Below are 16,555 nucleotides of genomic sequence, written 5' to 3' on the forward strand. Positions count from 1 at the left end.
AACTCCACTAGTTTTTAAATATGTCAATGAGAGACAAAAACATAAAAATAATTAAAGCCCAGCCCAAAAACATGGAAACAATGTTTAAAATACCAGTCATACCCCTAAGGCTTTAGGGCTATTAATAAAACTCAACCTATCCTCGACTATTTCTGCATAATCAGTTTTGAACCTATATGGAGAACCAGTTTGTATCATTTATTACTTGAATCAATTCAACCCATTTTTGTAGAATTAATTCAACCCATCTTCGACTATTTTTGTATAATCACTTCTACATGTTTTCGACCATTTTTGCAGAATTAGTTCAATCCGTCCTCGACCATTTTTGCATAATCACTTCAACACTTCCTCGACCAATTTTGTAGAATCACTTCAACCCTCTTCAACTATTTTTGCAAAATCAATTCAAACCGTCTTCGACCATTTTTGTAGAATCAGAATCACTTCAACCCGTCCTCGACCAATTTTGCAAAATCAATTCAACTCGTTCTCAACCATTTTTGCAAAATCACTTTAACCCGTCCTCGACCATTTTGGCAAAATCACTTCAACCCATTCTCGACCATTTTTGCAGAATCACTTCAACCCGTCCTCGACCACTTTTGCAAAATCAATTCAACCCGTTCGACCATTTCTTTTTTGCAAAATCAATTCAACCCGTCTTCGATTATTTTTTTTGCATAATCAATTCAACCTGTCTTCGACCATTTTATAAAGAATCAGTTCAACTCGTCTTTAACCATTTTTGCAGAATCAGTTTCAAATTCATGTAAAATCAGTTTTGTATACTTTTTTAGTAGAATCTTTTTGTATAGTTTTAGTAGAATTAGTTTGTATATTTTCAATAAAACTACATACATGCCATCAGTCCAACCTCTCGTTGACTATTTTTGCAAAATTAGCTTTAAATATATTTTAAATCAGTTTTGTATAATTTTTAGTATAACCAATTTTGTATATTTTTTGTAAACAAGTTTGGCAATTGGCCATCCACTTAACCTCACTTAACAAATCCAAATCTTTTTTTATTTGAAATCCAACTCTTTTTGTATTAGAAATCCAACTATGTTCTATCGAAAATAAAAATAACTAAAAAAATCAAACAAATATGATACTTCATCAAAATTGTTTCCTTCTCCAAGCATTGTTACTCATCACCGATTGAACAATTTGTTACTCCGACTCACCCAACACAATTAGTTTTCGGTTTGGATGGGCGAGTTAAAGAGGTATTTGTGTTTGAAAATTTTGAATTTCGAAGAGCCATAATGATTGAAGGACGAAGGAGGTTGCAAGCTGGTGCGGCGGCAAAGAAAAAGTAAAAGAACTAGCACCAACAAGGGAGATGAAAAATATGAAAAATAGTAAATGGCTGCTGACTTTTGGGAATAGGAGTGATTCCACGTGGTAAGCATGCCAAGTATGAAAATAAAGTGCAGCCAGTGTAACAAGTGCAGCAATGTGTATATATTGAGTAGGTTATAACAATTAAAAATAAAAAAAAATAGCTCAAACAATTAGTATTTTTAAGTTTGAAGAATTAAAAATCTTCCTATGAACCCACCACCTTAGCCTTGTTAGTAGCTGGCCCTTGGAACTTGGAGGCTCACAACACTTTGGATAATGGTTCCGGCCACCAGGATGGGCTGGACCTATGCCGTTTGGTGCCTGACGCTACGAGCAGCGTTTCGAACCATCTTAGCCTGCACCATAGTCTACACCACCACCCTCTATGGTCCACAGCCTCTCAGGCGTTTAGTAGCCTACCCTGCATACTCTTACCTCACCACAATCCTCATCGTCTCAGAAGCGACGCTGGGGGAGGCACTGAGAGGCTTCTGGCATGCGCTTTACGCTTGTATTCAGGTGTTGATCCTTTCAATCCTGAGCCTCCGGCTAATAAGGCCGGCGCACTTCAGTTACTTTGTATCATCCCTTGCAGTGGCTTTGTGCGCTTTTGTTGTGGCACTGCCGGGAGCAACCAACTTGATGTCAAAGAGGATTGCGTTCGGGCAGATTGTGATTGTGTATGTAGGCACTGCCATTCATTGTGCAGAAGCTGATGAGTTGGTACTTATGCACCCGATTCAGGTGTCGTTGAGTACTATGCTTGGAGCCTCGGCATGTGTTGGGGCTATGTTGTTTCCCAACTTGTTTTTCTATCAGAAGGCATCTCTGGCGGCTGTGTTGTCTCCCTACCTTGCCTACGACGAGGTATTTATACATCTAACTATATGTATACATTTATAACATTTGTTGTTTGTCTTCCATATGTCTGCATCATTTTGTATGGATCCTAAAATTCTTGTAAACGATGAGTGCAAAGTTTTCACAGTTTTTTTGTCGACAAAGTTATCACAGTTCAAACTTCACATAGGTTAGGCCAGTGCGTCCTTGCATGTAAGTTCGAAACTCCTTTGTCGTATATTAGAGTAGTTTAGAATCTCGTATTCTTAAAAGTTCACAATGATTCAACTCATGTGTCCCTATAATCTTTTGGTTTTTTTTTTTTGTTTTCTTGTTTTGGTTATAAAAGGCATTCATGAGGTAAGAAAATGATAAGATACAAACTTATAACAAAACTTCTAAATGAACTGAGTTAAAATTTAGTTAAAAATTGGGAAGTTTAAGTAAAAATAATATTTTCCTCAGAAAAAAACAGATCGCCTAATCCTCTATTTTAATTTAAAAAAAATTGAAAAAACACCCAAAAAAGAAGGGTCAGTGGAGGAATATATCCTAATATTCTTTGAACTGCCTGAAAATCAATCTATTCTATATTCCTTCATGGCTTCATCTTCAACTTCACATCCACCAAGTAATTCCATTCTTTTTCTAGCAACTTACACCGTTCAAATTCGAGATTTCAACATTAGTTTTACTAAAATTTCTACTTGAAATCGGTATATGATGTTTGCAAAGAATAAATACGCAAATTGAGCGATATATTACCTTCAAGTTGTTTTATTTCTTGTAACCCCCCAAAATCCCGAGCATGTCACGATGAGCCTAACGGCAATGCTTGTAACATTTACAGGTGAGACAAATGTGCCAAAAATATGCCGAGATTGCTACGAAAAGGTTTGACTTGTACTTAGACGCAATCTTGTCTCAAGACAGCTCTGCTGCACTTGACTTTATTTTACAGGCCAAGCCCTTGGCTGAAGCAGGAGAAAAGCTCCTTCGAAGTATCGAACATAAACAGGTAAAACTACCTTCTGAACAAGAGTTTGGATCCTCTGCTGGGGTTTTCGCTGCTTACATTGTGATTTTAACCAATGTGGTTTTCTTTTGGACAGGAAGCCTTACTGTGGGAGAGACCAACAATCAGAAATATCCTCAACCGTAGTCGCTTCTCTGTTCAAGAAAAATTGCAGGAAGTTGAAATACCCTTAAGAGGGATTGCAATAGCTGCAACTTCATGCCCTTCCTTTCCTGTTGCCATGATTAAGAAACTGCAAACGGACGCTTTACTCGACATGAAAAAGCGAATACATGACAAGCTTGAGCAACTTGAGCACTTTGCACCTTTCTACACAAAAAAGAAAACGGAAAGATCTTTGGATGAGGCCTTCTGGTCCCTTGAAACCATTTCTCGTGAGGATTTATTGGCCTTCTTTTTCATTGGTTGTCTGAAAATTCTCCAAGAAAATACCGAGGCTGTTGAAGAATGCAAGCATGAGTGCTCTGGCATCGAAAGCTCAAGCAGTTCACAAAATCAAAGCAATTATTGTACCAAATGGAGCTGTAGACTTTTGTGCATTATACCAAGCAAAACAAGTCTACGATTTGCAGTTAAGTGTTCACTTTCATTAGGCCTTGCAGTGCAGCTGGGTTTCCTGTTTAACAAGAGAGAAGCATATTGGGCAGGACTCACAATTGCAATAAGTTTTGTCAGGGGAAGACAAGCAACATTCACTCTCACAAATGCTCGAGCGCAATCTACGGCAATGGGGTCAATCTATGGGATCTTGTGTTGCTTCATATTGAAGAAAGTTAAGGACTTGAGTTTCTTACCTCTTCTACCTTGGTTAGTTTTGACAAGTTTTCTGAGGCACAGCAGGATGTATGGCCAAGCTGGAGGAATATCAGCAGCTGTAGGGGCACTACTAATACTCGGCAGGAGACATTATGGCCCTCCACTCGATTTTGCGATCGCTAGAATCACAGAGGTTGTCATTGGATTGATCTGTTTCATCACCGTAGAGATTCTCACATCCCCTGCAAGAGCAGCAACTCTGGCAAAACTCGAACTTTCACTTGGGCTGGGATCCCTTCAAGAATGTATCAAAGATTTAGTTCTTTTCGACAACGAAATCGCTTCAGTGGGTCCAAAGTTGAGACAGAAGCAGAACAAGTTGAAATCCCACGTAAACAAGTTAGAGAAGTTCATTGAAGAAGCTCAGCTGGAGCCTAATTTCTGGTTCATCCCTTTCAATGGTGCCTGTTATGGCAAGCTCCTGAGATCTTTATCTGACACGGGGAATCTTTCCATTATCATGTCCAACATAATAGAATCTCTCTCATTCGTGTTACAGCGCTCCGAACTTGATTTGGAAGAACTCCGAGAACCCATGAAGGGCATCGAGAAAGATTTGGAGATTTTCAAGAAAAAAATTGGGAATTCTCTGCAATGCCTCCAAGAGCTGGCTTCCAATAAGTCTCTTGCAGTCCATGGCAAACATGACATTGAGTCGGGAACATTATCAGCAAGAGAAAATGGTTCTAGGGTTTTGGATTCAGAGAAGGAAGAGACTGAATGCCTTGTAGATTCTTTTCTTCAAAATTCCAATGAATTATCCGACAAAATTGCCACCATGACTGGATTAATAGAGGATCGTCAGAAGCTTAGAGGGCAAGTAACTGTTTGTTTGGGTGGATTAGGGTTTTGCATCAGTAGTCTGCTGGGCCTGGGGGAAGTAAAAGAGATGGAGAAAGATTTTCAAGAACTTATCAAATTGGAACACCCTTCAAGCCATGTAATAGTATGAATACTCACATACTTTAATACCCTAAAACATTAAGACTTCCTACCAAGTTTAATTATTAGTCAGAGGGTTTTTAATTATTGAAAGGATCTTGCTTCCAACTTCTAATATACATGCTTTCCCACTAAGTTCAAAGTTCAGCAAATTTAAATGCCATCAACAATGGCAGATATGGGCATAGTTTAGTTGGCTCATGCAATGTGTTTCTCTTTCTCCATCAACGATCGGTAGTTTAAGTCAGATTAGTTTTTCTTTGTTATGAATAATTGTATCATTAATTTTTCGTTGTACAATGTACCCATTTTCCAGGAGATCAATTTAGTTACGTTTTTATCCATTTTTTTATGAGCATTATGGATATGGATAGTTTACACATACTTTCATGGGCACTGTGTGACACACCCCGACCGTGATCGGAGCGTGCTGGCCGTCACACGAAGGTGACGTAGCCATGTGCACGTGTAGAAGCCAATAAAGTAATAATATAAAAGTACGAATAATTTAACAACTAGCATACAAAGTACTAAACAAGTGCTAGCGTAAGTGAAAGACAATTTCAGAGCAGGTCTACAGCAGTCCAAAAGAAAGTTGGGACAAAAGTACACCCGAAGGTGACCCTACGCTGGTGAGTATATGTCAGAAAAGCCGGGAGAATCCTCTGGGAATACCACCGAAACTGCTAATCAACTAGAACCTGGAGGGGCGCAAAACAAAAGCGTGAGTGGGCAAAAACAAAGCTCATTGAAAACCATTTATCAAAAATACATTCTAACCCCTCGCCGTAAAACCTGTATACTTCCCAGAAAATAAACATATATACGTATGTATAGATATGCCAACCATGCTCAAGGGTATGCCAATCATGCTCAAGAATATGCCATGTCAGAACCTCATAATGAATGCAAGTGCTCAGGTATGAATCACATCAATAGCACAACAACTGGCAGCCGGAGTCACCTAACGTGACCTGTACGGCTGCATATAGAGCTCAAATCTCAACTCAACAACTGAACCTGCCCACGAGTCGGAACCACCTAAAGTGGTCTGTACGACAGGCCTGGGTGTAATATATATGTACGCTCTAGTGCTACGATCACGTGAAGGCTGTGCGAATAATCGCGGGTCACCTACGAGTCGGAACCACTTAATGTGGTCTGTACGACAAGACTGTGCACCTAACTTGGATCCAAGCTGAGCGTGTGGTGCGGGAGGTGAACATCACGTGAAGGACTGTGCCCTACACTGGGCGGGAGCACTAACACCGGGGGTGCAGGTTATGAGCTCTCTAAGCATCTCAAACTACTGCTGTATGTAAATATGAATACCACTTACCTGGCACTTACCTGTGCGTCCACAGCACCCAATATGCATATGTGTATGCATGCCACTACTAATGCATGCAATGATGCATAAACGATAATAATAAAGTGCATGGCATAACATAAATAACCCTTTTTTTTATCAATTTCTGGGAATATAAATGTATATAGGTATATACGGAAAACAAAAGCCCACTCACTGGTAAGTGGAAGGGTCGTAGCCCCCCTGCCTCGAGTGCGAACGCTCGTCCTCGGGGTACGTGTCACCTATATGCGAAATAACTATAAAAATGTTAACTTTAAAGCACATAACCAACTTCTCGTAATAACTTCTCATACATTGCTCAAAATGGACAAATGAATATACCAACGTGCTCTACACAACCTCAGGATCACAACCATATTTTTAGAAAAATTTTCCTCCGCCGCACGCGCCCCCACGCGCCGGCCAAGGCACGGCCACACGCGCCGGCCACGCGCAGGCACGTGTGGCGCACACTGACGGCGTCAACTGACGCCGTTAGGAATATTCCGTCAGTTTTGACAGATTCCGTTAACGGCGTCAGGAATATTCCGTCAGATTTGACGGAATATTCCGTCACCTTCTCCGGCGAGCCTCCGGCGACGTCGCCGGCGCCAGAAAACTGGAAAAACTTCAAACCTTGTTTTCTCACTCGTTTCTCAACCATTTTTCATGATTCCTGAACCAAATTAAAGCCCTAAACTAGTAGAATCACGTTATACCACTTTTAAAAGCTAAAAACCACGCGATCATACCTGTCTCAAATCTCAAACTCGGCCAACTTCGAACCAGGCCTTCCCGACGTCCAATTTCGTCCAACGAGCTACTCCGACGCTCCTTAGGACCTCACTAAGACACCTACGAGCTTAGAAATCCCAAAAACTCAATGAATAAACTTTGCATGAATAGTACTCAAATCGGCCATTGTCGAATCGACGTGAAAACGAAGGATTTCTCACCTGAAATTGGTATGGCTGTGCTCGCCTCGACCTCACGAGTTCAATGGTGTAGTTGGTTCCCTCGATCTGCTAAGGTTTGGTGGTTTGTGAGTTTGTCCGTACGTCGAAGGAAGAAGAAGAAGGAAGGGAGAGAGAGAGAGAGACACGGGACAGAGACAGAGGGAGAGGGAGAGTGTGACAGTGTGTGTGTGTGTGTGGTCCAACACATGCCACACCACACAAAACAACCAAAAACGTGACAAAAACGAACTAGGGGCAAACTTGTAATTTCACACGTGCGTTTTGATATTTCCGGGACGGGATGTCACATTGTGAATATGGCTATTTTCTTTCCGTTGATTTGAGAATGTGTCCATGTCTGGTTTGATAGTATTTTTACCATTTGCAAAAGAAGGGATAAAAACACTTAAAAATACTTGCAAGAGTATAAGGTAATCGTAGTATAGTCAACTCTAATAAGGTTGTTCTCCATAGGGATTGAATGAATAATTTATGTAAAACCGGAAAAGGTTAATTTTATGACTTATAATAATAAAAACGAATTTAATAAAAATAGTTAAATAAATTAGCAAAGTAAAGAAAACAAAAGAAAATAGTCCTACGTAGTTCGTTCACTTACTTATGAATTATGCATGTATATTTTGAAGGTTAGGTTTTCCTAAAGTATGCTCTACTTGGACCCTCAACTTAGAATGTATATCAAACGTGCAACCCATCTGTTGTATCTTGATCGAATCTAAACATGTAAGACTCATTAAGCTTTGTGAAAACCTTTTGAAAAACCATGCAACCCTTAAGACGTGGTGTTCATCCTAAGTGAAGCTACACATATTAACCACAAGAAGCCTCAATCAATTTTAGGGATAGCCTTTCGCCAAAATTGCATCAAATTACTTTTCTAAATATCCTAATGGTGGCCAATCATCAAGACATTTAGATAGTTTCAAACACGATGATTAATAATTCAAAACCTGCATGAATAATATCATAAGTAAATTAGTTACCAATTGTTGGGGCCCAAAAATGTCACACTCCAATCCAATCAAGTCGTAAGGCCCAATTGTCATGCAAAGCCTACATTCAAGTCCAAGCACATGCCAAGGCACGGGATCGACGAAGAATATATTTACAAGCACGCCATGCTGCTAGGGGTGGGCACAGGCCGGGCCAGGCCCAAATTTGGAGGAATAGGACTCGGCCCGTTTTAAAATGCAATGGGATGGGCTGGGCCAGGTATATGAATTCTAAGATTGAGAACCCGACCTAACCCGGCTCGTTTGAAACGGGCCGGTTCGAGTCGAGTCTACGGGTCCAAATTCCTTTTTCTTTTTTTTTTAGAACATGTTATTTAGATTCTGTATAAAAGTCTATAGTAAAGACTATTGAATTAAATTTTCTCATCAACCAAACATCATCCAATTACATTAGATGGATTTACAGAAACGTTCCACTAATCAACCAAACATAATCTAATTAAAAATATCCAAATCTGAAACAGAAGATTCAAATATATACAAGTCTGAAACTATCACAGGACATACATATATTCAAATTCAATTTAATTCAACAGAAGATTCAAATTCAATTCAATAAAAGATTTGAAATTCGAACATAACAGAGGTCGAGTTTCAAGAACCCAACAAAATCCCTAAATCTAGTGCACCATCAATCTCCTGTTCGAGCACAACAATTTTGGTTATGTTAATCATAGCATCAGCATGTGCGGCATATATCTAGGAAACCCTAAATCCCATATGTTTACAGAATGCAGTAACTCAGAGATGGCAAATTCAGAGAGGGCATATATCTAGGAAACCCTAAATCCCTAAATATAAAAAACTTAATTAGAGAGAATTAGAGATTGCATAATGTAGAGACTCTAGAGAGTAAAGATTTAAGAAATTATACTATCTTAATTTGAGAGAAGATAAGATGAAGGTGGTCGATTTCGATTCGCATGATGATGGTGGTCTTCTAGACGGTGGTGATGAGGTAGTCGTGACTGGGAGAAGAAGGTGGTGATGATGGTTAGTGATGGTGGTCGCAACTCGCAAGTCACCAGAGAAAGGGAGACAAAGACGGAGAATTGGCGATGGTGGCTGTCGAGGACTCGAGTGACTCGAGTTATGAATGAATGGGAGAGGAAAACTAACCTAAGTGTCTGTCTAAGATGAGTCGTGGTGATAACAAAGATCCAATCTAACGGTGAAGAGTGGAGGTATGAATACTCCTTAAATTCACCCAATATCCTAGAAACGGTTCGGGTCGGGGGCCTGTTCATCTTAATATTTGGATCCGCCCCGGCCCCATCAATTCTTCCACCCCGCCCCACTCTGTTTCTTCTACAAAATATTTAGACCCGCCCCAAACCTACCCCGAATCGCAAGGACCAACCCTTACCCGTGGGTCCAGGACCCGTTTATCCACCCTTACATGCTGCGGTGATTAAGCCGAATGTTCACGCCATGCTCATGCCTATTCATCACGCCATGCTTCCTTAGCTACAAATCATGCTAAGCCCAAGTCACATAATCGGGACTTGCCAAGTGGATTATGGTGTGGATGGTTGCAGAAGGTTATCAGGCCTACGTGGAATCGGGGTCATGGAAGACTTTCGGCTATTTGGGAGCCCAAAGATCCAAGCCCATACCCTCTGTATTCCACGTAGGCATTATTGAGAGAAAACTAGCCTAGTTTATCCCTTTCCCTAGCAATCCAACCCCCTTAGGTAGGATTAAACTAGATTCTTGCATTAAATGCATGTTAAGCCCAGCAAGTCAGGCATTTAATGCTGACTTTTCCTTCCTAGCCTGCACAAACAACCAACGTGCAAAAACTGTGAGGCACACTACCAGATTTAATTCATGTGGAAGGCCACCCCGGGAAAGCCGCGCCTCAGGAAAAAGCAATATGCAAGTCTCAACAGCGCATCTAGTTTACACCAAAAAAGGAATAATAGGATAGCTAGGGAGAAAATGAGGGAAGTCCAAGCCATAAAGGGATGTTCCCTTGAAATCTAGAGAAGAACCCTTCATCTACATAAAGAGGGAGAGAAGCCATTGGAGAGAGGATTTAGAGGAACAGAGAGAGAGAAATAGAGAAAATGCATTAAGATAGAATCACCCAGGAAGAAGCCCAGAAAGTTCCATTTTAGTCCAGAAGATGACTCCAAGCCTTAAGCATCACCATTCATGCAACCTTAGCAATTTCCACAGCCTTCTATCAAACATCTCAACCATTAGAAGCCTTGCTGTCACCGTAGGAAAGCCTAAAACATGCAGCTAAGAATGCCATGCCAACCTTCTCTCTCATGTAAATTGATAATCTTCTAGCTTCCACATCACATTTACTTGAGCAAGTCATTATCTTGATCTTTCATGTTATCTTCGAGCCGTTGATGTTACCAAGGTATTTCCTAAGACAAGCTACTTTTTCGAGATATCCTGAAACTTGTCACGAATCTGCACTAAGGGAGACACGAGGAAGTTCTCAAAGCCCAAGTCTACCTCGACCTAAAAGTCCCCTAACATAAATTGGCAACTCTACTCGGGACAAGTCGTAATCTTCATTCAATGGCTCATAGATCCGGAAGAAACATTACCAGGAGCGGCAACACCTCAAATAAGGTGAGGCTGCTTCCCGAATTGACGAGTCTCAACATGAAGGCCAATGCTAGAAGAGCTAGGATAACTTGGACGAATACGACATGCCGAACATCATTGCAGCTGTTCATGCCTTGGGTGAAGCCCAAAAAAGAAATTGATGCGTCCGTAAAATAGTTGAAAAACTCAATCCCAAAGTCAAGCGAGAAAGCCAATGATAAGGATTGCACGCCTAGGGAAAATGTTTCTCAAGAGGAGTCTGCTGCTGTTACAGGTAAGGGTCTTGAGAAAGCACCATAATTTATCACTCAACAAGACGTCATAGCCATGCTAAAAAAGGAGCTGCACATGAGTTTGGAGGACTAGAAATATATAACAACTCGTCCCAGAATTTACAGAACGAAAGGGCAATTTTGTAATTTCACTGGTTGAGTTAGATATTTTGAAATGTAACTTTTTAGGTCTTAATTGGTGTGCTAAGGGCCTCACCCTTTTTGGTTTTGTCTCCCGGCCCACTCTATCGTTTTTTCTCTTTTCCCTCCTCATTCTTCTCGGGGACCACACCCCTCTCTTATTTTTTTCTCTTCTCTAATTTCTCTCATCACTCTCTAACCTCTCTCTTTAGGAAAGCATACAAACACAACAACAATAGCAGCAGTTGCACACAACCATCCCTTACCTTCTATGTGAACCCCACGAACCCAGAAACGGTCAAGGGACTCTTCCCTAGTTTTCTGGCGAGAGCCATGCGTTTCTAGGAATTTTATGGCCATCTCTAGCCACCTTTTGGCTTCCAAATAGGTATAATCTTATTCCTCTCGTCTTAAGCTTCATTTTGACATATTATGGGTCCAATTTGGTTAAGAAATGAGGAAGTTATAACCTTTTAAAGTTTACCCAATTTCCGGGGACCTCTACCAATTTCAAAGAGATTTTCAGCCAAACCACGGTGAATTAACCATCGTGCAAGGTACCATTCTCTTCATCTTGTTTAGTACTACAACTTTGGTTTTTGAATCACTCAATTTGGTTAAGTATCGAAGGAAGTTATAAGAATTTGAAGTAGTGCCCAAAAACAAGCCAAGCTTTGGCTTGAAACAGGGTCGACCCAACCCAAATCCTCCCAACTCAGACCCAAACCTAGGTTAGTACCCGGCCCAACCTTGAAGCCCAACCCAGATCCTTTGGGCTAGGCTACCAAGCCCAAACCCAGTAAGCCTAAACCCAATCCCAAGCCTAAACCCAAACCCAGGACCCATACTCGTTGACTTTGACCCAACTCGTTGACTTTGACCTAACCATTAACTTGACCGTTGCCCGTCAACGTTGACTTTGGGTTGACTTTTTTAGGTTTCGGTCAGGAACCCTCCTAGACTAATTTCAACGTCCTGATTCTAAATATGCACTCCGTTTTCCCAAATTCAATCGTTTTAGTATGGTTTTATTGATTGGTCACTTTATGTGCTTAGGTGCAATTGTTTATGGCATTTTCATCTTTGCTAGTTTGCAAGGCTCTTTGACGGTGAAGTACCAATGAGTGGACCCTTTCCAAAATGCATAATTTTGCTATTAGAAATGCATAGATGAAAAGCATGATTTAATGGTTACGTTTTATGAAATGTTTTATGAGTAAATTAGATTTTACTTTTTATGAGATATCATGCTTTACTGAGAATATTTTGGAATACCATCCTTTATCAATTTCATGTTCTTTGTAATATATATGATAGATGACTGTATACTATGAAGATGTTTTGAGATATGATGTTTGAGCTACTAAGCTCCGTTGAGATATATGTACTTATGTTGGAACGATTGTATACAATGTTTTTGTGCTTATCTAGTGGTTACTGTTCTGCCTACGGGCATATGTTCTACCTACGGGTGATTGTTCTACCTATAGGTGTGTGTTCTTCCTACGGGCATATGTCCTGCCTACGGACGAATGTCCTACCTACGGGCGTATGTCCTACCTATAGGTGCGTGAAGAAGAGCCTTCGGGCGATTATGATACCACTATTTAGCACACTATATATGATATATATTTTATGAAAGGTTTTATGGCATGCTAGGGTTTTCGGAAAACCTATCACATATTATGCTATTAGTTTTTATACACTTTGGGGGTAGTATGTTGTGAATAGCTATGTTTGTACTACTTATATATCAACTTGATCCACTCATGTTTTGTTTTGCCACCCCTTAGGACTTAGAATCGAGGTGTACAATACCGGCGTCAAGTACTCCACATCGGCATCTTTGAGTCATCTTGGTTTAGGACCCATTCCTTTGTTCGTTCAATTTTATATTATTTGTTTTTAGTGTTCTAGATTGGTGTATGCTCTGAACACGTTCCTTATTTGCATATTAATTATATTTAAAATTTATAAGTCTTATTATATTCATCGGTTATCATGCATATTAGTATGGCTTTGTCATCTTCGGGTGTTGGCCAGCACAGGCCTACCCTAGTATTAGGAGAATATTAGGGTCGGGCGTGTCAATTTGGTATCAGAGCGTGGTTTGTTTCGAGCATACTTAGGATCTTCTGTTACTATAATGGTGTGTTGGTCATGGCATCATTTGAATGTCACGACTTCTGGATTTGTTGTCATTCGGCATAGTGGTGCAACCCTCATTCTGCATGAATAGTCATATCTAATTGAAGAAGAAGAAATTTCGCGTCAAGATTGTGCCTCATCGGTGACGAAATGGATTGTTGTGCGACTTTCAACATCGAGCCGACACTCTGCAACATGTGTTCCTTAGGAATTACGGGCAGAGTCGTATCTACATAGAAGTGTGGTGAAATGAAAAACCTAAGTGGTTTGAGTTTGAAGACCTAAAAACGGTGATGTTGCTCTATGACATGCATTCCCTAAGAATGGCGCGCAGAGTCATTCTATATGGAAATTATTCGAAACATTGGAAGTGCGTGTTGGAGAAGGCGAGTAAGCACTAGATGTTGTGAAGTTTGGTGGGATCGAATCAGTGTCCTCGGATTTGCTCCCGCTGAGGAAATTGTGTGGATCCTTAGAACAATTCTTGGTGATTGTTCTATCGATAACCTTCTTGCTTACTCCAACCACGAAGTCAAGTTCGCTCAATAATGATTGTCAACTGTACGTCAAATTCTTTGAGCGTTGTTTTTGTCTAGAGTATATACTTTTCCTAGGAGTTTCTTTGGTAGCAGAAGTCATTCTTACCAAAACCAAGGTTATGACAGTTGGAAATCGAGAATCTTCTCAAGTGTCGTGAATTACGAAATATCATTGGTCTTGTCGATTTTTATTGACAGTTGCCAACGATTCTTCGACCATAGCCCAAACCCTCATCTTCGGCTAGGGAATAAATTAGTTTTGTTCGAGAAGTTGTCTCACCCTACCATTGTTCTTATACTCCTCGATGACACCAATAAATTTTGAATCTGTCGATGATGTTTAACTGAAGGTGTCGTTGTGCACTGAGGCAGCATATTGGGTGATGCTTTTACTTTTCGACGGTTGGGACTACTTGATGCGAACCGCCCTATTTTTGACCTAGAGTCTATAGTTATTGTCTTGACTTGAAAATATAAGGACATCTTCAACGTGCTGAAACGCGTCAGATCTTTATCAACCTCGCAAAACTTCATAGTTAGATTCTCAGTCGAAATGAGCTAAGTCTTTAGCGACGATGATTGATAGAGTATATAAATGTCTATGACTGCACCATCATGTACCACCCTGATTGTGCAAGCGTAGCTGCTGAACACCTCAATAGAAATACACATCAATACCCAAATATTCTTCAATCAGTTATATTTTCCCCTTGTACAAAACTCTTGGATATTTTGCGACATGATTATGGATCATCAGGAAATTAAGTTTGCTAATTTTTAGGTTTGACCATTTCGAGTTGTTGCTACCCATTCATGCTAAGAACTTGTATGAACTCAAGCATACGAGTTGTATATTCAAATCCAGATATCTTGTCCTCTAGATTTAATGGACTTGTTCCGACCTCAAATCCGAGTGTTCTTTTAACCTTCTTGATGTGGTTTCTTGCTCAACCAGTGAGAAATTCATGATAGATCAACTCGGTGAATGTATGCGCCCAGTTTCATATCGATGCTAGCAGGAATATTTGGAGCATAACCTTCTCGTGAGCCTACCAGACTTATCAAGAAGAGTTTCATGTGGCCTTGAGGTTTGAGCCGCCTTTTAGTCAAGGGTTGGGGAAGGTACTAGTATGGGTAGTCAGCGGATTGCATCACTAATCACTATCTTCATGCAGGAATGAATAGCCACATCATATTATCTTGCTACAATTCATAGGCATCATATCGTACTCTAGTAGTTCTTTCCCAACGATATATATATATATATATATATATATATATATATATATATATATATATATATATATGTGTGTGTGTGTTCATTGCCCAAATATTTTAAGGGTATCTTCCACCTAACCCTAACACACCTTTTATATACAACTAATGAGATTAAATTCCATCTTGGGTTCCGACTCTGGTAATTGTGAGCCAGTTTCTGTGAATGGTGTGAGGTGGCAATTGTTATTCGAAGGAAGTGGCCTAAGTGATTGTTCTTCTAATATAGGTTTCGAATCTTAAACTTCTCAGCTAGAAGAGCGATGATCGCGGTTAGTCACGAAAGACATGTTTACGGTATGTGTTCTCTTCTATGCGTCTTTCGACTACTTCACTCAAAGACCTTGTTGTTCGCATGCGCGTGGATATCAAAGCATTTCTGGGAGCTCTGGTTGGTATGCTTTGGAGTAGTGCGGTAGTACAATCGAGGTGTGAATCAGACGATCTAGGCACATTTCACATTGAGGAGCATAATAGCGTTTTGACAACTTTGAAACTTCTCATTTGCTTACCAAGACAACGATGAGTTATCGGCATTACAGGTTGCAAACCGTAATATTGATGGCTTAATTGTTGGGTTTGCTAAGCAAGTGGGTGAGTCAGTTGTTGACAACATGAGCTATTAGTTAGCTATGATTAGGACTTGACTCAAGGCGCATCGATTCTCGAAGTACGTTACATGACTAATGTTTGGACAATGCCATTTCATTTTTGGTTTGGATTTTTAGCACAAGTATTTTAATTTATCTTATTATAGATATATATGTGTTTTTTGACGTTACAAATGTTTTGGGGGAAGTCTTTTTCCGTTTTCAGTTTTAAGTTCAGCACGAGATTTCGACCTCTATGTTATTACATAACTATTTTGACGTTATCGTATTCTACGTACTTATTTTTTACCTTACGTTATTATATATTTTCGACTTTATATCTAATAAAGTATGTTTATACTTTTTCACTGGGGAAGAAGGTATGAGCCTAGAGGCATGAAAGGAGAATCATTGCAACCCGATCGCGACAGGGTGGCATTTTCCCTTTTATGCAACCGCTCTGACTTGATTTCTTCTTTACATACATACATATATATATATATATATATATATATATATTATTTTTCCTATCTTCGAGTATTTTACTTTTAATAAGTTATTTCAAATTTCGGGACGAAATTTTCTTAATGGGGGTAAATTGTAACAACCTATCCCGGAATTTAGGAAACGGAAGGGCATTTTCATAATTTCACTGGTTGGATTAGATATTTTGAAATGTTACTTTTTAGGTCTTAAT

The 16,555-nt window shown here is 39.9% G+C and overlaps 1 protein-coding gene across 1 annotated transcript; it reads left to right on the top strand.

The window, feature by feature from the left end:
- Positions 1-1,626: 1,626 nt before the first annotated feature.
- LOC137722025 (uncharacterized) lies at positions 1,627-4,994 on the top strand. The gene is made up of 3 exons (XM_068461029.1): positions 1,627-2,217; positions 3,041-3,208; positions 3,303-4,994. Exons 1-3 carry the CDS (start codon positions 1,627-1,629, stop codon positions 4,992-4,994), a joined length of 2,451 nt encoding a protein of 816 aa, XP_068317130.1.
- Positions 4,995-16,555: the final 11,561 nt, after the last annotated feature.

Source organism: Pyrus communis, chromosome 17, assembly GCF_963583255.1.
Source record: "Pyrus communis chromosome 17, drPyrComm1.1, whole genome shotgun sequence".
NCBI classification, from domain to species: Eukaryota; Viridiplantae; Streptophyta; class Magnoliopsida; order Rosales; family Rosaceae; genus Pyrus; species Pyrus communis.